General features: G+C 42.6%; 1 protein-coding gene across 2 annotated transcripts in view; it reads right to left on the bottom strand.

Moving 5' to 3' along the window:
* bgnb (biglycan b) overlaps window positions 1-26,412 on the bottom strand; it is a 47,199-nt gene that overhangs the window by 7,353 nt on the left and 13,434 nt on the right. For both annotated transcript variants that reach the window (XM_079496061.1, XM_079496062.1), the window contains 3 exons: window positions 17,984-18,264; window positions 7,800-7,912; window positions 5,176-5,389 (listed from right to left, as the gene is read on the bottom strand). In XM_079496061.1, the coding sequence (XP_079352187.1) occupies window positions 5,176-5,389; window positions 7,800-7,912; window positions 17,984-18,254 (598 nt within the window). In that variant the 5' untranslated portion in view covers window positions 18,255-18,264. The remainder of the gene's footprint in view (window positions 1-5,175; window positions 5,390-7,799; window positions 7,913-17,983; window positions 18,265-26,412) is intronic.

Genomic DNA, 26,412 nt, shown 5'->3' with positions numbered 1-26,412 from the left:
GGGATGAAGATAGTTTTATCTGATGTTATTTTATCTCATATTTCAAATTGTAGCCCACAGTACAATACTGTCTTCCAGTAGTCTGGCCCTTTGGCCTGAAATGAGCTTCAAAGAACGATGAAATTGCAGAAACTAAACCATTTTCAAACTATTAAAGTCGAGGTGGAAAATTTACATGAAGGTCTATAAATGTTAAAGTGGCAATATTGTTGCCACTTTAACATTTATAATGTAGTGGCAGTTTTAGAATGCCAATTCTACTATTCAATAAGAACTATAATTGTATTCCATTCAGTCAAATAGGATGGACTATCACAAATACGCATTCGGACTGACCGACAGCTGTCACCTGACAGCTGTCACTATTGCCTCTACCTACTTGGGTGTGTTCTCAAATTAGTTGTTTCCTGCTTGCCTCCAACTATCTCCCATTTAGAGCAGTCTTCCTGTCAATCTAACAGCTGACTTGACTCCTCCATACTGTCAGCAAAGGTATACTTATTTGTGTGTCACCCTTATCTTTAGCGCAGATCCTTATATGAACATTTTGTATAGCATCTCTGTTATCCCATTTAGAGTGGGTTCCTGTCTGTCAGCAAACACCATGAACAACACCATGAACGGAAATGTTGTAACACCACCTGTTATTATCTGTCCATGTCCTGTTGTATTTGAATAAAACACCTGTCACTGACTGTCAATTTGGGGGTGTGTGGTTGGGAAATAAAAGGGGGTTGTATGTCATTGATGGGGGGAGCGGTGGGAGAGTGCTGTTGGACTGTTAAACCATTCTGCTGTACTGAGATGATGGGAACGATGAATAAAGAACGAATTGACGATATGCCGGACTCCTTGTGAAGTTGCCTTCGCCTCTGCTGATCACCAATGATGGGACCTCATAATTTCATTAACAAATGACGCTATGTGAGCAGGGTATTTGGATCAGCGTTGGCCAGACGGGTCATTAACAAAGGACGCAGTGACGCAGAAAAAAAAACCCGACGATTTTAAAGATGGGGGCAAGGCAGAGCCGAAAGAAACTTCGACAAGAAATGAGCGACGCACAGCAAAGGGAGGCGATTCTTCAACTCCAACTGGAGGACCAGAAAAAGCTAATCGACCAGGCAGTATCACGTGTGACACTCCTGGAACAAGAACTTCAAACTGCGGCGTTACTACTACACGCCAACACAACCAACCACCCGGACCAAGCCAACTACGCCGAAACCACCATTCCTGTCAACGATGAAGATGATAGCTACTACAACGACCAAGGAAGGGACACACAACTCCAAGTGTCCCTACCAAACAACAACTATTATGCCGACCGCAACCACAACAGAGACCAGCCAGAACCAGACTTTCAAATGACCAAACACAGAGGAAAAGAAATGACCAATCAACTGAGCGGCTTCCAGCTAGACCACATCAGCAAGCCTACCCCAAGACCAAGACAACACCCACCGCCGTGGGAAGCCTGGCGTAACCAGCCTGGCAACCCAGGACCATACCACAGCCGACCAGTGAGAGGACAAGTACAAACCCGAGCCAGGGTTGATGCTGTACTCCAGGAAAGGAAGGACAGAAGAAGACGGCAACTAAACCACGCACGCCACATGGGAGAGGATGAAGCCAGCGCAGCCAACACCATTCCTGTCAACGACTTGTGCTATTACTGCGGCCAGACAGGTCATATGAAACGTTGGTGTCCACTGAACCATGCGGCTGTATTACGGCGCACAGCAACGACGGGCCAGCAAATCAATTTTGGCTAAAGAAAACAAACTACGACAGGGTAAATACAATTGAAAATAACTAGATCTTTAGTTTGTAATTGGTAAATACAATTGAGAATAACTAGATCTTTAGTTTGTAATTTACCCTATGTGATTTAATCTATTTAGTCTTACATGTGCAAGTAGTGAACTACAAGAGTTTTGATAAACTACTAAAAATCTAATCTAAATTTTAATCTAACTAGACTCCAATCTAAAATTTGTAAAAGTATAGGCAAGAACAACAATGTTAGAAAATCCTAAAATAGGATGATAAGATATTGGAATTCATTTCCACGCACATATACTGTACTAAAAGGACTCCTCATTGAACACCCCGTGCCCAAAATGGCAAGAGGGGGAGGGGTCATTGGTACAGCCTATGTGTGGGTTAGTTAAAAGGAATACATTTATAGTTTTGCAAATAAATTAACATGGATCTAAGTAATTATTCAAATCGTGAGTGTTTCAAGGTGTTAAAATCAATAGTGTGAAATCAATCATTTATGAGGGTTTAACAAGGTTAAACGTCTAATATTATTTTATCTCCTGTCAATTCTGGTATTTACTAGGTAGCACTAGGCCTTTAGTATAGAAAACAGAGAGAAAGGATTTATTTTCGGGGTGAGATCTGCAAAAAATCGAATCTAGTGAGCTTACGAAAGTTAAATAGTTCCTTTCTCTTCAAGGTTGAACGTCCTTTATCAGTATAGTAATACATGATATAAAGCAGTTTCGGGTTGAACGTCCCTTATCAGAAAGTCACTGGTATAAATATGAAATATTCTTTGGTTGAACGCTAACTTAAGTAATATAATACAGAAAATGTTGAACGAATGGAGATAATATTAAGACAAAGAGACCTCACCTTGGTCACATCAGTAACAGTTTAATTTGAATTAATTCGAGATGGGAAAAAAAAACAAATGTCTGATTGACAGCTTTCCTTTCTCTCTCTTTCTCTGTCCAGCTGGCAGAATGGGGGGGGGGAGGAAAGGTATTTGTGCGTTTGTGTGTAACTGAGTTAAAAGTAGCAGAGAGCCTAAAATACAGGACGTGGTCATTATCAGTCTATTTATTTATTTATTTTCGGGTGTGAAAAACAGCCTGAGAGGGGACTAACAGTGGCCATAGTTTTGTTAAATGGAGAATATCCTAATGTTAAAGTTTTACCAGGTTAAAGTTTTAAAGTATTACATTATTTTAATTGTTGAGTGTTTAAATTCTATCCTAATATAATCCATTTCAATTATTTTAATTTGAGTTAAATCATTTCAGTTCATTTGGTTCTTAAACTAACTATTATAGGTATTTTGTAGTGTGGAATTACAAAGTTAAAAAATAGTATAGGGAAAGAAAAAAATATATAAATAGCAGATCTACAAGCTCTACTATCTTCTTAAATTTCTTCCTAAATTTAACTAGATGTGTTTACTATCTTCTAATTTAACTATAGATGTGTTTTTCTTGATTCTAGATGTGTCCAGTAATTTTTAAATTTCTTAATAGCGAAACCTTCTTTATCTGACCACTGTCATCAAACATGAATCTAGCCATACAGTTTTAATCATCAATATTTGTCATTCTAAAAATCTCCTGGGCCATGTAAATTAATAAGGTATCAATTTTCATATATAAAGCGGTGGATTGTAGTGGCAGTTTTAGAATGCCAATTCTACTATTCAATAAGAACTATAATTGTATTCCATTCAGTCAAATAGGATGGACTATCACAAATACGCATTCGGACTGACCGACAGCTGTCACCTGACAGCTGTCACTATTGCCTCTACCTACTTGGGTGTGTTCTCAAATTAGTTGTTTCCTGCTTGCCTCCAACTATCTCCCATTTAGAGCAGTCTTCCTGTCAATCTAACAGCTGACTTGACTCCTCCATACTGTCAGCAAAGGTATACTTATTTGTGTGTCACCCTTATCTTTAGCGCAGATCCTTATATGAACATTTTGTATAGCATCTCTGTTATCCCATTTAGAGTGGGTTCCTGTCTGTCAGCAAACACCATGAACAACACCATGAACGGAAATGTTGTAACACCACCTGTTATTATCTGTCCATGTCCTGTTGTATTTGAATAAAACACCTGTCACTGACTGTCAATTTGGGGGTGTGTGGTTGGGAAATAAAAGGGGGTTGTATGTCATTGATGGGGGGAGCGGTGGGAGAGTGCTGTTGGACTGTTAAACCATTCTGCTGTACTGAGATGATGGGAACGATGAATAAAGAACGAATTGACGATATGCCGGACTCCTTGTGAAGTTGCCTTCGCCTCTGCTGATCACCAATGATGGGACCTCATAATTTCATTAACAATAATTATGTGTTGTGACTAACTGGACTAAATAAAATAAATAGAATAAAAAATGTAAATGGCATCATCCATGCCATTTTAACCCATTAAAATTGGGAAAGCATTTGTGTCATTTTAGATTTTAGTGTTCAAAAATATCAGATCTACAAGCTCACACAGCATGTCACTTGTACATCTGCTATTTTTGAAAAATCTTGAAAGTGTTAGAACTACTGATTTAGAAGGCATACATTAGAATCGGCCTCAGGTCTTAAGGGGAAAGATTTATATATTTGTATACATAATGACATTATGTACCGTTATTTTTGTTTTTATACCACGATTTTGCAAGCCATTTCACCCAGACCAGACAGTGGCCTTGAAACTGGGAGGTCGGGGTTCCTTTTTTTCTTCTTTCTAATTATTTGTTCGGCCCAAAAACAATTGTTTATTTTCATGATTTGTCAACTCGTCGGCTGTTGGCTTTGTCCGAGGTCTTTGAATAAATACTTTTTGAAACGTCTATGGGAAGAATTGGGAATTATTTCCTGGTGCCCTCGTCGTTCTGAAAGTGGGCGGGACTGCGACACTCTATAAAGTAACTCTATAATTAACACTAAAGTAACACTCTATAATTGTAATTCAGGGGCTGCTACATACAGGGATGAGCTGAGACAAAAGAGTTTGCAAACCTATACTGACCTATGCGGGGTGCATACTTAGTTTAGACTAGTCATTGGTTAGACATGGGTTAAGGTTAGGTTTAGGTGTGCTGCCCCGTGGGAGGTTAGGTTTAGGGTGAGGGTTTGAGATAGGTAACCAATGACTAGTCTAAACCAAAAACTGTCTAAACTAAGTACTGCACCCACCTATGCAGTTCATACTGCCCAGTCCGGAGAAGATTTGACTCAGAACCTACTACTGACCTATGCAGTTCATGCTGCCCATTCCGGAGAAGATTTGACTCAGAACCTACTACTGACCTATGCAGTTCATGCTGCCTAGTCCGGAGAAGGTCTGAGAACCTACTATACTGACCTATGCAGTTCATGCTGCCCAGTCCGGAGAAGATTTGAGAACCTACTACTGACCTATGCAGTTCATGCTGCCCAGTCCGGAGAAGCTTCCGGCAGCCACCTTCTTGATGTCGTTGTCGTGGATCCTCAGCTCCACCAGTGAGGGCGGCAGGTTCTTGGGGATGCTGGTCAGGTGGTTCCTGGATAAGTAGAACTTCTGGACGTGCTTCATGGCGCTGAAGGCTTTGGGGTGGACCTTGGAGATCTTGTTGTTCACCAGCGACAGGGCCTACATAGGGGAAACGCGTTGGGAATTGATGTTTACAATTTAGGCCTTTAGCAGACTTAATCCAGAGCGATTTAAAATATGCAAGGTAAACAAAAAGTAATACATCAAATCCATAGAATAGTCCTAAAGTGGAAGGTCTGAAGCGGTGATATTACAGAGTTATATTAGATTGGGAGTGAGTCTGCAGTTCTAATTGCAATGGGGAGTTATGCATACAGCATTTTTGTCAATAATGATGTCTTGTTTGTATTTTTTTTTGGGGGGGGGGGGACAATCCTAGAGACAGGATGGAGACAGAGGATGACAGAGCCTAACCCCTCTTTACTGGACCAGTAAAAAATAATCAATTAAGTGCCGTAAAAAAGAAAGAAAATCTGAATCTGAAATCTGTCTTCCTCTCTCTCCCCCATTTCTCTCCCTTCCTCTCCCCTATCTCTCTCCCTAGTCCCTCCCTCCGTCCCTCCCACCCCCCATCTCTCTCTCTCCTACTCTCCCCTCTCTCATGTCCAGCTGCATGAGCAGATACAGTGAGTCAGGACAGCAGGCAGGCCCGTCGCTCAGCAGGCTGAGGCGAGACAGCTCTCTAATAGAGATGACAGACAGGTGGAGAGACAGACAGACGGTCCAGGCGGAGGTGAGACGACTAGAGATGACAGACAGGTGGAGACTAAATCTCTCAAGAACAGATTCTGTGCTGCGCTACCGAATCTGTCAGCAAGGCCATTCAGAATGTGTATACACTGTTGATAGTGGGAATGAAAACACAGGCACACCACAGGAAGTGGAGGGCTGAGTCCGGGCCAAACGGGCCACCTTCCTGTTATACACATTCTACTGGGGCCTGCCCATAGAGTATAAAGAAGGATAGAGACTGAACTGGCACGAAGCTCCCCCCCCCCCCCCCCCCCCCCCCCGCTATTCATGTCAGTGGAAGTTGCTCAGTGGCGTTTTGAAGCACCCGGAAGGACCGTCTCAGAACGTCTACTTCCGCATTGGACCACCAAATTTTGGTTGGCAAATGCGGAAGTGCAACCGAGTGCTCAATGTTAAAGCCCAGCTGCACAGGGTTTCCTCGTCATGAATCCACGGGTCCGTCTGCAGTCCTTCCTCTTACCACTAGGGCCCAGTGCTTCAACGTTGGAGCGCCTCACTGGCCCCTGGGGCCACGCCCCCAGAGGCAAATTCAAAGGAAACAAACAGCAGAGGGTGCTGTTTCCACCCAGATTGGGTGGAGACAGACAGACAGGTACAGGCGAAGGTGAGACAGCTCTCTCTAATAGAGATGCCATTGTGTACAATGTCAACGTTTTTGCCGCCTTTTTTGCCAGCCTCAATATTGCTCTTGGTCAGTGTTCTTGAACACAGGTCAGCAGCGAAAAAAACGCCTTTTCCCGTCCGAGAAGAGGACGGGAAACACATCAGACTTTAATACAATTAAAGCTCTCAGAGAGAAAGGTGGCAGAGAGAGAGAGAGAGAGAGAGAGGGGAGGGGGAGAGGAGAGAGAGAAATTAAATAGGGCAAATGGAGGAGACTTCTTGAGCTGTGGGGAAATGGGCGTAATGGTGTTTGACTCCTGGCTGAGCCAACACAAGCATGGCTGAGCTGTTTATGTGGCGCGCACGTCCACCATAGCCATTAGCTACCCAGTCTGTGCTGTGTTTATGGGCCGTGCACGTCACTCACGTCCACCATAGCTATATTAGCTACCGAGGACTGTGCTGTGTTTATGTGGTGTGCACGTCGTTCGAGTGGCGACCCGATAGGCACAGAATAGTACATTATTACCGCCCCAAGGAAATGCCAACATCGAGCAATATTTCCCACCACGGAGCAAAGTTCAATGGACTTATCGCCGAAATAAAGGATTTATGTAGCTCACGTTAGACTGTTAATGTACCATTTCCAATGCACGTCGTCCACCATAGCTGTTAGCTATACCGAGTCTGTGTTGTGTTTATGTGGCGTGCACGTCATGCGACATTCTAAATCCTACACGGGTTGTGCTTATAACCATGCCCCGCTTCTGTGGCCAACGCGGATGCGCCTCTCGCCTACAACAACTGAGGACTAGACCCTATACCTCTATGGACTAGACCGCGACGGAGGCCCACCGTCTCAAGCGAACTTGGGGGTGCTTGAAATGAAAATGGTTGAGAATCACTGCTAGAATCGTAATAAAAAAATATTCTCTTATGAGGGGTCCCTGGCATATAATGTCTAATGGTGGTCCGCAGGTTAATAAATGTCGATAACCACTGATTTAGGGGTGCAGCGGCTGCGGGTGCTGCAGATGAAAAGGTTATTTACTGCGGTGACCTGAGCCAAAGATGTTTGAGAACCACAGATATGGTATATAAGCGGTTAAAACCTGGTTAAACTGGGCGTTTAGCAGAGGAGAGCATGTCTTACGTAGAGGTTAGCGAGGCCTTTGAAGTCGTTCTCTTTGATCTCGGTGATGCGGTTGTTCTGCAGGTCCAGGAACTTGGTGTCGGAAGGGATGTTGTTTGGAACCTCGGTCAGACCTGGAAACCAAGGAAAATAAAACAATAAGAATGCATCCGAAACCTTCAGCAATTTCCCATCGGTGGAAAGAACTCTCTTTAGGAAGGGACTAGTGGAGAATAGATCCAGTTTGTTTGGTTACGCTCGGGTTTTGCGCTCTGAAAATAGCAGATCTACAAGCTCACAACACGCTCACAAGCTTGTAGATCTGCTATAGGCCTATGCGTACAGAGTGTGTAAAATTAGCATTTACGACGCCATCAAGGCCCGCCAAAATATATATTTTTACGACAAAATCAACTGTGCATAACTAGACTAAAACGAAAACATTTCAGATGACTAAAATATGACACAACTAAATCAAATTTCATATTAAAAAGAATATGACTAAAACAAAACAAAAATTGAATTGCTGTCAAAATCAACACTGCAACAGTATGACCTGAGGTCAGTTGATAGTTATGTTTCATATTTTATGTTTATTTTACTGTATGTCAACTCTTTAGGACGTGGTGTGTTCCTGACTGTTCGTGTTCAGAGTCGGCAATCTGTGCTCAGCCTTCATTATTCCATTCATTACTAGACTCACAACTTCCTTTGCCATGTTGGCAAATGATTGTTGCATTTGATCATTTTTCTTTGTTTGTTACTTGTTTTTTTTTTGGGGGGGGGCATTTCTAAGCCTTTACTGACAGCGGAGTGGAGAGAGACAAAAGAAATGTGGAGAGAGTAGCGGGATGACATCATTTATATTAAGGTGTCCAGCCGGCTAGGAATCAAACCAGGGATAATCGCTGATCAAGGGGTTTTTGGTGCCCGTGTGGATCGTGCACTAACCACTTTGCTATCGGGTGACACCCCAGTTCCTTGGTTTTGTTTGTTTGTTTTGTTTGTTTGTGTGTTTGGAGGAAGGGAATGTAGGGAATGAGCTATTTGTGCGTTTGTGTATATATGTATGGTTTTGAATTGATGTTTGTGTTGTTTTCAAAAGAAAGCCGTCTTCTATTTACAGTAGACGTTGTCATATTTCATTGTGAACGGACGTCATGATGACCGTACAGTATTCATGCATGGTCAGTATAGTTATGTAGTTTACTGTCTAGGACAGGGGTTCTCAACGTTTTTGGCCGGGGACCCCCGAAAATGCTTTGGCAACGTCTCGGGACCCCCGCCCCGCCCCCTCCCGACCCCCAATATAAATTGACTGCTACAATAACCTTAAACCATTTTGGGCGGGAACCCCTTTTGGTGTTTTAAGCATTGTTATAATTTAGCTATTGAAAAATAGCAGATCTACAAGCTCGTAGCGCGCCACCGAGTGGCGCGCTACGAGCTTGTAGGTCTGCTATTTTTGAAAAATTGTGAAAATAAAAATTTAAAAAAAATCTTTTTTTTTCTTTTTTTTTGGAAAATAATTTGGGGACCCCCTAAAATATTTTGGCGACCCCCCCAAGGGGTCGCGACCCACGGGTTGAGAACCCCTGGTCTAGGACACTGGTTCCCAAACACTGGGTCGGGACCCGTTTGTGGGTCCAGACACATGTGTAAGTGTCCCCTTGTTTGTTCCCTACATTTTGTTTTAAATTATTATTATTTCAAAACATTTTCAAAAAACATTCCCCCTCAAAACAAATCAGTTTTTCATTAAATAAATCTGTTTTTCATGAAATAAAAAAACTAATTAAATGATTTTGTTTTCTTCTGTAATTTCGGGAAGAAATAAACGAAAGAAATTCCATAATTTAGAAGTCAAATGAGGCTTGCAGATCTGCTATTTTCACTAGCTTGGGTCCTGGGCAGACATAACATTTCTCTTTTGGGTGACAGACTAAAAAGTTCGGGAACCACTTGGTCTAGGCCGGACATCTTAGTCACCAACTTGTCAAACAAACAGCATTATTCTTAACCCTCCATCAGAACTGCCCAGGGATTAAAAGCAATCGCACGTTGCCACACACGCAAACGTTTGAAATAAGCACCCTCAGCCTCCCTGCTTTGTTGTTTTAGACATAGAAAAAAATGCCAAAGACAGAAGACACGACCATGGAGGTCCAGCACTGAGTGGTGGAAAGTGACTGAAGTACATTTACGCATACTGTATTTATGACCTGAGATCAGATTCTAAAAATGTCTTCTACATCCTGACAGTTTTCTGAAAAAGCTATGTTTCTATGTCAGTCGTTTATTGCTATAATATTGCTATAATAAAATAGCAGACCTACAAGCTCGTAGCGCGCCACTCGGTGGCGCGCTATGAGCTTGTAGATCTGCTATTTTTCAATAGCTAAAGCATAACATAATGCTAACACCAAAAGGGGTTCCCGCCCAAAATGGGTTAAGTATAATTTTGAGGTAGTTGTACTTTCCTTGAGTATTTCTGATTTCCAATACCTCTCCACTATATCCAAAATATTGTACTTTTTACCCCACTACATATATTTGAAAACTTTAGTTACTAGTTAGTTTGTAGATTTTAATTATTATTGCAAAACATACAACCACTTCAGCGCTATATACATTTCGGCCATTTGAAAACTTAAAAGGGGACATTCTGCATAATACACACACACACACACACACACACACACACACACACACACACACACACACACACACACACACACACACACACACACACACACACACACACACACACACACACACACACACACACACACACACACACACACGCACGTCCACACGCACACACGCAATTGCCTCCCAACAGATGGGGACACCAGATGTTTCGCAGCTGGTTTTGGTTTGACTGAAGTCGCAAACGATGTCCCTTAAATGCCATTAACAGAATCACACATCAAATGAAACGGGCGTAGGAAGAACCCTGACACCATGTGTGCACGCGCACGCGCACGCGCACGCGCACGCGATTGGTTCAGGCTACGTCGCAACGCAATGGCCGATGCTCCATATAAGGACAGTTTGTCACGCGATATCGCCGTCGGAACGCTTGCTCCTTGCCTGTGTAGATGAGGTGATAGAGCTATAAGTGACTGTACAGTGTGTGTTACTAGTGTATACCATATGTGTGTGTAAGTGTTAATATGTGGTGAAGTCACTATTCCCATTAAACTATGCTGCATGGTTTACATAAGACACCTATGATAAAACACTTTTATAACTTTTTATAACACATGTGGGGTTAATTAACACGTCACCAATGACATCAATGCTCTGGACTGTGTACTGTAAGTCCATATTGTTCCATATTGTCACTGTCAGGCAGAAACCTTGTATGTCCATATTTAATTCTTCATCATACAAGAGTGTCGCACAGGAGTTTGCATGTTCTCCCCGTGTCCCCTATGGTAGATACCCTCACAAAAAACATACAGTAATCCTGGTCTCTAAACTACCTTCCCCTGGCCAGCCGGGGAGCCTGATGGAGGGGAAAGGAACTGGTTGGAATAACGTGTTCCTTCCACGTGCTACATCCAAACGCGGAAACTCCACCCTGTCAGGTGAAAAGAAGCGGCCTGCTCACTCCTCATGCATTGAAGGAAGCATGAGGTCAGTCCGTTGCTCTCCCCAGGTTGGCAGAGGGAGTGTAGCGCCCATAGGGTGAAAAGAAATGGGTTACAAAAATCGTGGGTCAAAAATGTACGGTAATAGGAAAAAAAAGAGTGTCGTACAAATGCAGATCTGCAAGCTCATAACACGTTGCAATGTGACACGTGAGCATATTGTAGATCTGCTATTTTCACTATTTTGATTATTATTTTTTTAAATCATTATAAAAAGGAACACTTTTGGTTTTGGACATACATACATGTATGAGGTTTCCAGTTTCCACCCGACAGCAATGATACTAAATCAACAATTAACCACTTGAACCATATAGCCTCCTCTTATTCTTTTATATTTGTGATGATATTGAATTTCTTGTGTTAGTTCTTGATGAATTGGATAGGACCCCAATGGAAACAAGACCGCAAGGATGGTGTAATCCTTTTAGACAAAGTGTTTGACTATACTTGTACTGTAATATTCAATCAATCAATCAATCAATCAATCAATCAATCAATCTCCCCCTAATCACGCATTGTGAGCTTGTAGATCGGCTATTTTCAAATGGCCGAAATGGTTACTAATACTACATATATGTCTTGTAATAGTAATCAAAATCTACAAAGTAACTAGTAACTAAAGTTTTCAAATAAGTATAGTGTATTAAAAGTACAATATGTGCTTCCTAGATGTAGTGGAGTAGAAGTAAAAGTAAGTAGTAAAGTACAAATACCTCAAATTGTACATAAGTACAGTACTTAAGTAAATGAACTCAGTTACTTTCCACCACTGAGCACACTGTTGTACACCTGTTGCTCAAGCGAGCCACCGTTCCAGTAATGTGTCTGTCTGGAAAAAAGAAAGCAGCAGCAGCAGCACTCACTGGATGAAAACCCACTGGTTATTAACATGACCACATCATGGGGCTGTGTGCTAAGATGTGGCCTGCAGGAACCAGACAGGCCAGGGTACAGTGAACATGTGGCCTGCACGGACCAGACAGGCCTGTGAACCCCCATGAGGGCAGGGCAGGGCAGGACGCGATCCCCAGGGACCACAACCATGATTCAACCCTGCCTTGCGTGCCTGCCAGTCGCCCCACGGCATGGGACCTAGTCTTCCACTGACCATGTCTGACTCAAAGCTTTCCAGCCAGAGCTGTCTATCTGAGACTTATGTTTAGATATATGACTCTGCTTTGGCCGACCCACACCCTTCAATCCATGTCATCAGGCAGGATCAAACCCTTCAGCACCTCTCCCTGATGCTAGGCTCAACGCTCCACGCGTCTGGGACGTGTGGAGCGTTGGCTCCACATGTCCCAGACGAGTCTCACTTCTGGCTCCCAAACCTCTTAGGCTCACATCGCCAAGTTGACTCACTTCTGATGTCACTCCCTGCCCCTGGTGCTGTGTGGCAGGGACCTAATAGGCTTACATGGCCAGTAGCCTTCACCACAGCAGCAAAGATGTCACCTTTGAATTGACGTGAAATAGTCTGCACTTTCTTTCTTTTCTTTTTTCATTCATATTTTATTAGAAGTTAGGCACAACATCAGTGTCATTTCACAACAGCATGCCTGCATATAAATCAATCTTAATCATGGAATGTATATATATATGGAATGACAACTTTCTATCAACAATCCAGGCTCATTTGTCTTGCCTACTTCCTTAAATGTTTTCATATTATACACATTAAAACAGAAAGTAAGAATATAATTTTCGACATTCGCCGAAGAGTTGGTGTAGAGGAAAAAAGGATCAAGGCCTAGTATAGAACCCTGGGGTACTCCGGTCAGCGAAGGTGTATTATTACCTTACAGAAATGCTAAGCACTAATACCGCTTATGATTATTCAAAACACGGTGCATGTGACCTGGAGGTACTGTACTGTAAATATGTTTCTCTCTGCAGTGAAAAATATTTGCATTCCACACACATCTAGTCTTTAATGTGCCAGAAACAAACCCTCACATTTGTGCGCCTACATCACACTTAACACCCACAGACTGGGCCAAAGCTTTCACCAATGCCCGGCATGAGAATCGAATCCTCTGAACCCAAACACCCCCCCCCCTCGCTTTCCTTTCCCCCAAACCCCAAACCGCAACGATTCACTCACGTCTGCCCCCAAATCCCCATGTACTTACCGCCAGCTGACAAAACTAGCACCCCCTAAAACCCCGGTGCCCCCTAAATACCGCTCAACGCAAATACTCGGCATCATGCGCGACGGGACGCACGCCGAAGCAGGACAGACGCGCCACAGCCAGAATACATCTGTTCTAAATAAGCACTGACATCTCGCAAATTATACGCTTCCACATTTACCACGCCGTGGAAGTCTGGGACAGGAAACATAGAAGCAGCTTGTAAAATGATGATTCAACAAAACTTACAGTATTATGTCTAAAAAAACACAGACAGGGCTTATTAGCCACTTATAAGGCAAATGTTATGCACTTTCAGAAATCTCCGAGAACTTCAGAGAAGCTTCGCTATAATGACATTCCTAAAATGGAGATGCCAGGCTTAAAGTAGTGTGAGTTACAGTGTATATAAATGTGAGGAATGCTTGTTACCATAAACACCATTGAATGATGTACATGTACAGGCTATATCTATACTGTACAACAGGGGTGGAAAGTGCGTTTACTTATAAGTACTGTACTTCAGTACAATTTTGACGTATTTGTACTTTACTTGAGTATGTCAAAGTTTCTGTACTTTTACTTCTACTGCACTACATTAAATGTACATTCAATTTTCAGAGGCAAATATTGTACTTTTACTTTTACTGTATCACCTGTAGATGCAAAGTGATGCATATGCAATTATACAGTGTTATGGATGTACATTGAGACAAGAAGCCCTAAAACAATGAAAAGGAAAAAAAATATCATTTATATTGTAAGTTAATGAGCAGTGTCTTAGGCTTTGTTGATACACAGACTGTCAAGAAACAGCTCTATAATTTAACCAAAAACCTGTAGGCAGTTTGACTTTGTGTGATCCTACGCATGAGCAGCACACATCTGTCTGTGTACTGTACGTACGTACGTGCACAGATGGCCACGCCTTGTGTAAGATGCATGTTTTAAAATAATTCCATGCCAGCAGTCTGTTTGTGGGTGCATACAATCAACCCTTGATTATAGAAGGCCTAGAACGCTTCACGTGAAGCAATAAATCTTCAAAATACCAAATCCACGCACAGCAGGTCTGCTGACTGAGCAGAGGAACAGAGGAACCCGGGCCTAGGTTTGCAGTGTGCAGAAGAGCTGATAATGATACCATTTATAATTTACAACTTATCATGTGTAACTTACTTACTGTATAAGTAAGTGCAGGATCGGAGTAAGTGGCATGAACACTATAGATAGCAGTGGGCGTGGTTTTCTAGACCCACTGAAAACTCTCCAATTAATTTTTACCACAGAGATTTACAAAAAAATGTATGTCAATTATTCTAAGCCTAGAATCAAGCCATGCATGATTCGGGTGAATCATGAATGATCATATAACCTTTGATTCTGTGGAAAAAATATTTCAATATTTAATTATATGATACACTACATTTAATAAATACCCTTTGTTTAGTGTTTTTCATTTACATGTTTTCACAGAATCAAAGGTGTTATGGCCATGACTCACCAGGATCCTGGATGGCTTGATTCTAGACATAAAGTAATGGATATAAATATTTTTGTAAATCTCTATAGGAAAAATGAATAGGCAATTTTTTCAGTGGGTCCAGAAAACCACGCCCAGTGCATATCCGAACGCACCCTTAATTATTTTCTTATCTAAGGCTGGGACCATTGATTTATGGGTATTTATCGATGATTCAGTGAATTCACCATTACAAATTTCTTTGCATGTATAAATAACTACTAGATAAACGTCATGCACAGCGTTCATTTTTCTTCAGTTCGTCAAATTGGCAACAGGATATTAAACTGTTGAATATAATATTATTGAATATCATTTGTACGCGGATGTTCGGTTCAAATAAAACAATTTAAACTGATACTGTTTTCATAATTTGTGCCTGATTTATCGATTCTTCCAAATTGCTTATGACCCTCGGTGCTGCCGGAGGTCAGGATACCTCCATATCTGAACATCTACAGAGAACAGTTTGGCTCCTCGTCTCCATTCCTCCATCGCTTCATCCTCCTCCCACCCCTTAGATTCTCATGCCGGGCAATTTTGACAAAAATGTCCACCAAAAATCCAACATGGTGATGACCCCTATAGACGAATTCAGAAACGGGTCCCATGGTCGCAGCTTACGTATTTTCTAAACCCGCACCTCTTCTACTACAGTGAATGGATATGATGTTAGTCTGCCTCAAACGTTACTCTTTTACCTGCTTTTTAATAACACTAACATTACAAAGATGCCCAGAACATTGGGATGAACCTGTGTAGTTTATGGCTGCTCCAACAGTAGTGGCAACATTAAAAAAAAAAAAACAGAGACCAGAGCCATAGAGTAATGGTTGAGACGAAGCAGTGAAAGGTCCTGAAAGATACATAACGTCAGTCTTACCCAATACCAAATCTTACATCATACTTTAAATGCTTAGTACATGTATGATGTATAAAGTACAGCAGCCTTGTGTTCATAAAACAAAAAGATTGGGTATTGGGTAAGACTGACGTTATTTATCTTTCAGGACCCTTCACTGCTTCGTCTCAACCATTACTCTATGGCTCTGGTCTCAGCCACCGCGGTGGATATTTTGACATTCAGTTTTTTTTTTTTTTTAATGTTGCCACTACTGTTGGAGCAGCCATAAACTACAAAGGTTCATCCCGATGTTCTGGGCATCTTTGTAATGTTACGTGTTAGTAAAAAGCAGGTAAAAGAGTAACGTTTGAGGCAGATTAACATCAGTCACTCTATCCATTCACTGTATTAGAAGAGGTGCGGGTTTACCCCGCAGCTATGTCGGCTCCGCCTACAGGAAATACGTAAGCTGCGACCATGAGACCCGTTTCTGAATTCGTCTATAGTCCCAACACCCCTTCTCTTCTCCGTTCCTCCTTCCCTTCATCCTCCTCCCACCCCTTCTCTTCTCCGTTCCTCCATCCCTCCATCCTCCTCCCACCCCTTCTCTTCTCCGTTCCTCCTTCCCTTCATCCTCCTCCCACCCCGATAACCGTTGTTGTCATTCCAAGAACAGCATGAAGCGACGAGTTCTCCTTAAAAACTCATCCATCGCCACTAGGGGGCGCCAAAAGGCCCTGACCGCCACTATATATCTTTTATTTTATTTTATATATTTTTATTTATTTTTTAAAAAAAGTCTAAAAAAAATAAATAAAAAAAAGTTTTTTTTTTTTTTTTTTTTTTTTTACCATGTTATAAAACACGAAAAACACGTCCTTGGCGCTCCAGGACATCATGAAAAAGAAGTTAAATAAGTCCTTGGCGATGGATGAGTTAATGGCAGCGAGGAAGTCACTAACCTTTCACCTCCACCAGATCGAAGTGTCACTTCTTGCATTAGTTCCATTACGCTTCCATTCTCATCCATCTCTTTCTCCCTCTTGCCTTTTTCTCACCATCCATCTTTCTTTTACACTTATTTCAGCTCATTTTCTCCCCTTTTCTCTTGTTTTCCTCCCCCCCTCTCTCTCTCCCTCTCCCTCTTGCACCCTGTGTCCACACTCAAAACCAAGTCAACAACACCAAATTCCTCAAAGAGATGCCTTTCTTTATCAAAATACACACCAGCGTGATCCGAGGAGGAATTCCACTGTTAGATAATGGACAAAGAGGGCCAGTACGTACAAACGTCACGCAAGGCTCAGCGTCAGTATTTCCAGCTCTACCTCCTCAACCATAGTAGACAAAAGTCAATTATTTTATCCTCGCTGTCAGGTGAACAGATACAGACTGTCGGCATCACAGCGACAAGGGACAGCTGTATAAGGGGACTTACTAAATTGGAAGAAAAAGGGAAAAAGATTATTTAAAAAAAAAAGGAACTATGGGATATACCTATGATAATGCCTACGAATATACCAGAACGCTCGCCTCAAATCACAGTCGCCTCGGGCGTACACTACAGTCAGCGGAACTGCTCTGCCTGGTATTCCTAAGCGTAACCTCAGTAAACTATGCCTAAACGGTTAAACATAACCTTATTCCTAACCTTAATCTCTGCAAAACGGTGCCAAAACCTAACCCTATTCCTTAATTTAACCCTAAAATTATATTTCTAACCTTTCTCAGTAAAACAAATACGAGAATACAAGAACCACCCCACAGAGCGGTCGGCGTGTGAGGTCAGTGGAAAACAATTAGGGTGAGTTTTAAGACGAGCATTCTGGCTACCATGCCTATTGTATAAATGCATGTAGGTGCCACTTTTACTCACACACATGACAGCACGCACACACACACACACACACACACACACACACACACACACACACACACACACACACACACACACACACACACACACACACACACACACACACACACACACACACACACACACACACACACACACACACACACACACACACACACACACACACACTCACCCAGGTCAGAGCACTGGACCACTCGTAGCTGGCAGTGGCAGCCGAAGGGGCACACGGGCACCCCAGGGCGGGGGGGCAGCGGCAGCTCCTCCGACACGGCCGAGCCTTCCTCCTCGTCGCGCATCATCATCGTCGTCGTCGGCCCGTCGGCGTCTATGCTATCCATGGCGAAGTCCCAGAATCCTCTCTGCTCGAAGGGCAGCGCCGAGGCCGGGCCGGGCAGCAGCCGCGCCACGCACAGCAACAGCAGGAGGCAGCAGTGAGGCAACATCTCAGAACGCCTGCATGGTGGGGGGAGGGGGGGGGGGGGGGGGGGCACAGGTTGGCATTAGTGTTGATTTCCCACGAAAATTAAATAAAAACTAAGCTATATGATGACTAAAACTAAGAGTAAATATTTTGACAATCGGTCGATGGACCCTTATGAATCTTTAACTCTTGACTTGAGAGTGTGAAATTAAACCAAATGGAGCCTTGTGTACACAATTAGAGAATGTAGAAGAATTGTTATTTTGATCAACGTTTGCCTGTTTTCTCTCTATGGTATCAATACAGCATGGAATTGTGGACAAAATGTCATCCAGCGACGACAAAAAGTCTTGGGTCGGAGAGGCTAAATCTCATGGTCCGTGGCTCAAATGCCGAATAAATAATGGGCCTTGATATGAAAAGGGTTGAAAACCACCTATTTGTATACTGTAAGTCCGTCAATCCATCCATCTTCTACCACTTATCCGGACTCCGGGGTCAGGTCGCAGAGGTAATCTCAGACTTCCCAAGTGGCCACATTAGCTACTTCAAACTGCGAGGCATATACAGTTGGAGGCCATCGATATTGTCCTTTTCTTTTTGCTGAGGTTTGCGTGATCTGCGCAAAAGGACAGTTAACCCATTTTGGGCGGGAACCCCTTTTGGTGTTTTAAACTATGTTATAATTTAGCTATTGAAAAATAGCAGATCTACAAGCTCATAGCGCGCCACCGAGTGGCGCGCTATGAGCTTGTAGGTCTGCTATTTTTGAAAAATCGTGAAAATATTTATTTCAGAAAACTGGAGGATTTAGAAGGATTTTTAAAAAAATTGAGGTCAGGCCTAAATGGGTCAAATGATAAGGGACAATATCGGTGGCACCCAACTGTACAGTACATCCAGGCAACATGGAGATATACTGTATAACTATAATGCACCCATCTGGTCCTTGGTCTGCCCCGTGGTCTCTCCATGCACCCAGCTGGATCGCATCGAGGACCTCCCTAGGGAGACGCCCAGGAGGCTTCCGTCCGTGCTGGAGGCCAGAACTACCACAGCTGGCTCCTTTCCATGTAAAGTAGCAGCGGTTCTAATCCGAGTCCATCGCGGACGGATGACTGAGCTCCACAGGAGCAGGGCCACATTCAACACAACGCCACTGAAATAAACGGTTTATCTTGGACGAGGCAAGTGTCTGACTGAACCGAATTAAGCTACGGGGCGCGAGGAGGAGTGACGTAACGCAGCCTCGGAATAGAAACCAGAAACACCCTATATACAGTGTCTCCATTCATACGGAACCCTGCTGCACGCACGCACGCACGCACGCACGCACGCACGCACGCACGCACGCACGCACGCACGCACGCACGCACGCACGCACGCCACACCTCGGAGGACAGACTGGGAGCTGGAGAGAAGTGCTCACATCCCCTCTGGACGGTACAGGCATCCATGCATGCATCATGCCATGCAGGAAGCAACCCAATGAATAAAGGACCAAAAGCACTTCTTCTCTATAAAACAACTGGGACAGAATGTTACAAACTCGCTTCGTTGGTCACTCATTTCAAATCTCCAGAGAGAAAGCATCTTATTTATTGGTGTCACTGGGTGTGACATGAAGAGAAAAAAAATGGACCATATAAACGTAGCGGAGTAAAAGTACAATATTTGCCTCTGAGATGTAGTGGAGTAGTAAAAATACTGACAAAAATACTGACAAAAAAACTCAAAATTGTACTTAAGTACAGTACTTAGTTACCATGTTACCAAAATTGTACTTAGTTACCATGATCCACCACTGTTAACATGAGCATACGGTAATTCATGATCAGGACACACACAGACCACACACAGTGCATGACCTCTGACCTCTAGCACCCTGGGGTGTTAATCGCTGTCTGATCTTTAAGCCCTGCACGAAGGTCTGCAGAGTGCTGTAGTTTTACACATGCAGGGCTGACGGTCTGCAGAGTGCTGTAGTGTTACACATGCAGGGCTGACGGTCTGCAGAGTGCTGTAGTGTTACACATGCAGGGCTGAAGTGTGTGTGAATCAGGGATTGTTCAGGGAAATGTTAATCCATCCAATAGAAACACCATCAGGACTTAATTAGTGGCAACATGGAACGGAGTGATTCTGGCCTTCGACCTCCGCCGTAATGAGAAACAGATGGGGGGGGGAGAGAGAGAGAGAGAGAGAGAGAGAGAGGGTGTGTGTGTGTGTGTGTGTGTGTGTGTGTGTGTGTGTGTGTGTGTGTGTGTGTGTGTGTGTGTGTGGCGTTTAGACTGACTGACCATTTGAAAGAGCAGGCGAGAGAGAGAGAGAGAGAGAGAGAGAGAGAGAGAGAGAAATGGGGCGGCACCTGTCAGGGGGGAATGTTGAGCAGGATGGAGTGGGACAGAGGAGCTATACGTCCTCCCAGTGGGGGCTCCTCACTGGCAGGTGAGGCAGTAGGACACAATTACAACAGCTGTGGCGTTTGAATCTTGGTTAGGTACAAATAATTGGCTTGACTAATGACTAATTATGTGCAGTCCATAATGTAGGTCAGTGGTTCTCGACCAGAGGTCTGGGGGCCACCAGTGGTCCTTGAGGGGGTTCCAGGTGGTCCCCAGCTAAATGATGGAAGAGTTGATAACCAGATGGATGCCATGAATTTTGTTTGTTTTGTTTATGAGGTGACAGTACTTCATTAGACCCCTTGGTGTGGTTGGTATATGTGCAATGATGTCTTCCCTTTGTATTTAGGGTTTCTTCTGAAACCTTGACAGTCACTAACGCAAACGTATAACGACGTGTGTGAGATATGAGAGAGAGAGGGAGAGAATATGGTTATATATCCATAATAGAGAGAGAGAGAGAGAGAGAGAGAGAGAGAGAGAGAGAGAGAGAGAGAGAGAGAGAGAGAGAGAGAGAGAATCACACTCAGAGGAGGCAGCAGTGAGAGGAATGCGCCGGTGAAACGTTACGTTAGTCCATTATCTATTTTATCCCCTTTATTCTGACCTTGTTTATGGTGAGAAGCCTAGTTGTTCACACAACAAGTACTCAAGTAGGCTTAATACATCCCATTTGGCGAACTGAAAGAGCTCTAGGACTGTGCACTAAACACTCAAACACCAACTTTATACACTTGATGCAGATCTAATATGTAATTGTCTCCACCAGGCCGAAGGCATGGGGAGAGAGTATGTTTTGCACTCCGTCCGTGTGTGTGTGTGTCCGTCCGTCCGTGTGTGTGTGTGTCCGTCCGTCCTTCCTTCCGTCCGTCTGTGTACAGCTAATCTCCGGCACCGTTAATCCGGTCGATGCCAAACTTGGCACACACACTCCCTGGATGCCAACAATGAACCTCTGCCCCGCATTTTCCAGAACGGCCTGTTATAGCGCCACCATGAGGCAGCTTTTCACATTCTTTACCTAAAACTGCACCGATCTGCGTGAAACGTTGCATGCACACTCCCTAGAGGCCAAGGACAAACCTTTGACCTGCATTTTCCGCATCTGCCTTTTATAGCGCCACCAGGAGGCCGACTTTTGTAAAACACATTTTTTGATATTACTCCTCCAGATTCTGTCCAAAAATCTCACAAATCGTTACACAGTATCTCTATGGTCATGTGCTCAAGTCGGATCTGTCCGATATTTCATATTCCATCCTAATTGGCTATGATTGGCTTTCACAGTTTGCAAGATTGCCCCGTTTGGAACAAAAGCCTCAAATCATGAACGCAGCATGCAATTTACCTGAAATCTTTCACACATTTTCTTACTAGGCTGAGGAATATATCCCACCCTTTTCACATTGGCCTGTTATAGCGCCACCAACAGGTTGATTTTTGCAAAACACATTTTTGGAACAAAATGCCTCAAATCATCCAATTGCCATCAAAGGCAAACATGTTTATATTACTCCTAAACATTTTGCCAAACATCTCACACAGTCCTATCCTCCTGGTGGAGACCTGTGCCCAGAAGGGCACTTTTTCTAGTTATGTAGTAAGGCCATCACAATCAAAATGGCGCCGGTAGGCATGACAGCATACCTTGCATTCACTATACAGCATGGAATTGTGGACAACATGTTATCCAACGATAACAAAATATTCAAAGCTTTGCATCTGAGGCTAAATCTCATCAAATGGTGGTCCGTGGCTCAAATGCTGAATAAATAATGGACCTTGATATAAAAGGGTTGAAAACCACTGATCAGATGGATGTGTCTTGAATTCCACACAGAGCATCTCTGAACGCAAAGCAGCTCAAAGCCTGTGCATGTGCGTGTGGGTGCGTGCACGTATTAAGTGTGTGTGAGTATTTATGGGTCTGCGTGTGTGTCTGTGTCTCTGTGTTTGACTCAGTATGTGTCTTAATCTCATTCTATTAAACATCCGCTGTCCCTTCATCGATCGCTGTGCCGGATGTTCTCATGACTTTGAACCAGAGACAGTCAGCCACTAATGGTGACTTTGAACCAGAGACAGTCAGCCACTAATGGTGACTTTGAAAGGGCTTTTAATGTGGGACTGATCCCTCTCAATCCATTCCACCCTGAAAGAAAACAACCAATTCAACACAACTAATGCCACAAGGCCCGTGTTGTTGTTGTTTCTCCGTGAATATCATGTGTCCGAGTGAGAACGAAGGCAGACAGCGATGTGTTTTTGGCCACTGACCGTGACAGGAAAGAGGGAGAGAGAGAAGGGGATTGACGTGCAGCAAAGGTCGCATACTCGGTCTATAGCTTGGCCAACCGAACCCCGCACAAAGTGTGCTCTTCACAATTGAATTGTATATAGATAATAGGATAACACATACATAGGAACAGCACGGGCATTACCGCATGTACGTACCTCTCGAGGGAAACAAAGGGAGTACTAAATCAAACACTGTCGCATACTGTGCACAGAAGCCCTTGATCTGTTCTAGATTTCAACAGATGTGGTACGGTACGTAAACGCATTAAAACGCGGGGGGAAAACATGTGTGCAATCTGACAAGTCCAAGCAATAAATGTCCACAGACACGCAGTAGAAATGCCCCGCCATCCGTCAGCTGTCATCACACTCCAAACGTCGCTTCTGCAGAAAAAAATAAAATAAAACATCTGTCCTCCTCACAAACGAGAGAAAATCATTATTTAACCACCGCTCTACTTTTATACACTTCACTGTATGACGGTGCTGCATGGATATAGCAGATCTAATCTACAAGTTCACATGTCTGTGAACTTGTAGATTAGATCTGTGGCGAGTTTGTACTTCTGCCCTCTGGGAGAAGATACAAAGAACCAAAGTGGAAGTACATCAGATTTTAAAAATCGTTTGTACCAGCATCAACTAAGATGTTGAACAAGGCTCTGAAACAGCAGTAACTGTGTGAGGTTAGAACCGTTAGATTATCCACATCATGTGTGCAATTGTGTAATGTTGTGTCTTCCTCTGTAATGTATTTTTGTTTGTCATTGATGTTTTATGTGTGGCTGTAGCTCGGGTGAAAGCCCAAGACAAATTTCCCTTGTGGACAATAAAGTTTACCTTGACCTTGACATGACATGTCACTTTTTTGACAGTAACCCAAAATAGGGACGGTCGACGCCACTAGGTTGAAAGTGGTTAGGAACATAAACACTGCAGGGAAACGGTGTCTGGGCATAATGGTGGCGGACCTGGTCGTCGACTCGACACGAATGAGCATCACAACCCTCGCAGTCTAGTTCTGCCTCCCTCCCTGCCACGGAAATAGTTGTGGAAATTATACCATAGTGCTGAAACAAAACACTGGCTGGGGCTACGGCCTGGCCAGAAGAATGCAGCCAGTGGGCACGGATATATCCCTGTAAGCAACACACATGTAATATAGTGTCCCGTCCAACGGAGAGACACACTAGAGAACATGGCAAGCTGCATGCCGGAACACTTCTATGAATAAATAAAATAGGCTACCTTAAAAAACGTACATAGTATCTTTTTTGCTGTTATGTTAAGTCATTGGTGGAAAAAGTACTCAAAAAGTATCCGTACCACAATGTAGAAATACAAGTAAAGGTCCTGCATGCTAAATGTACCTGAGTAAAAGTATAAAAGTATAGGCATCAAAATGTACCTAAAATACCAAAAGTAAAAGTACTCATTATGCAGAATGTCCGGTTTCAAAGTTATCATATGTGACCAGATTTGACCGAGGGGCTGCCATTGGATTTTTTTGAATTTCCGTTTTTTCATGTCATGTGAAAGCAGGGATTCATAGCTTCAAATTGACATATTGGTTGTTCAGTTTGACCCACCAGTTTTGGAGATATGGCTTATAGAAAAATGTCTTGCAGGAGTAGTGGAAAAAAGACCAAGCAGAGAAAATGGACTTCTAAGCTTTAGTTCAGTGATCTGTGACTTTAGGGGGCGCTGATTTCCCTTCATTTCTCCATTAGTCAACCAGTAGTGTTGCCATGTCTGCTTATTATAATTAGTTGGCCTTGTTTCTAAAGAAAAATAATGCATAGGCCTACTGTACCAATTTTATAATAATTTATAACCTGTTAATAAAAATGTATTTGACAAAAATAAAGTGTAGTTGATTATTTGGGCTTGTTTTTAAAGTGTAGTTGATTATGGAGAGTTGGTAACCAAGTGGACCCTTATTAGATCTTTAACTATCAAGTGTAAAAAGAAACCTTAAAAAGGTCCATTTTGTTTAATTTTACACTCTCAAGATATACATAGTTGTTAAACATCTGCATTACTTAATTTACAATAAGTCTACACAATTAGAGAATGTTGTTATCTTGATCGTTTGCCTGTTATCTCTCCTTTTTAAAATAGGCTACTGTATTTATTTGGCCTTTTGTAGTATGAAAAAGGGAAAATAACAGTGGCAGATAAATTAGGCCTATGTAAATGTTCCAGATGAGTACAAATAAAAGAGCTATATGAATGCAATAAATAAAAAAATAAAAAAACAGTAACCAACAGACAACAGGACAGTTTGCTCTCAAACCCTCCCAGCACAAATTGTGCCCTCTTGGCTCTTCTCTTAATTCCTCTGTTTCATTAGCCTGTTATTATTATTATTTGTCTGCAGACCCCCATCTGAAAATAATTTATGCCAGACACAAGATTTGTGTTGTTTGTATGCATGTAGATCCGCTATTTTCGCTTATTTTGGGCTTGTTTTCATATACCGGGTTGCTTATTTCTCTCGCAGAAACTGGCAACCCCACAATGATAGCCGTTAGCTACATTTAGCTAATATATTGATATCAATCCTGTAAGCTAAAACAAGTACATTATCGCGCTATATTACATATCGATGCGATCTGCGTTATTATGACCTTAATTTTCATGGCAGGTACATTCCAAAGCAACTAATAATAACCACGTTATGGTGACATAATGTTACAATGTTTACAATACATTCATTCGAGTCTTCTTCTTCTGCTATTGGAAATAGGAAGCCATTTCCGCATTTTCCATTGTTGTGGTCAACAGTGCCCCCAGCTGGAACATTAGCATGAATTAGCTTTAGGCGGACCAAAATAAACACACTTTTTACAAAATATCGTTGTTAATACTTCTTTCTGTGCTATTTCTGTTAGCCAGTTAGTAAAAGACTAGTATTATCTTCCAAAACGATTGTGTACAAAAAGGCGGATTTTAGCGGAATTTGCATACTATAGCAGGGAAGCCGTATGTCTAGTTAGCATTGGTTAACCCAATGGTTATAACATTAGACATAGTGACATGTTTAAGCATTTATTTCATATTTATATGTCGATATCAGCTCTGACATTTATTACAGACCTGCTCTAACATGACATGAATAATAATATAGCTTCAGATTATTTTAGACAGAAAAATAAAAAAGGACAAAGAAAATAGTTTTTCAGCTGTCCTCAACAATTGCCACCCCCGCGATGGCAGGCTCTATATCGCGTGTGGTCACATATGTCTAAAATTGTGAGTTGAAGGGCGTGTGTGTGTTTTGTAACAATACGGTAGTAACTACTGTAGTAACTAACGTTTTCAAATAATTGTAGTGGAGTAAAAGTACAATATTTGGAATGGATCTGAGATGTAGTGGCGTACAAGTAAGTAAAAGTATTGCAACTTGGAAGTACTTCAGTAAAGTAAAAATGCCTCAAAATTGTACTCAAGTACAGTACTTAATACAGAGTTACT

This window comes from Electrona antarctica, assembly GCF_951216825.1.
Source record: "Electrona antarctica genome assembly, chromosome: 2".
Lineage (NCBI taxonomy): Eukaryota > Metazoa > Chordata > Actinopteri > Myctophiformes > Myctophidae > Electrona > Electrona antarctica.
This window is presented reverse-complemented; position numbering and strand designations above follow the sequence as displayed.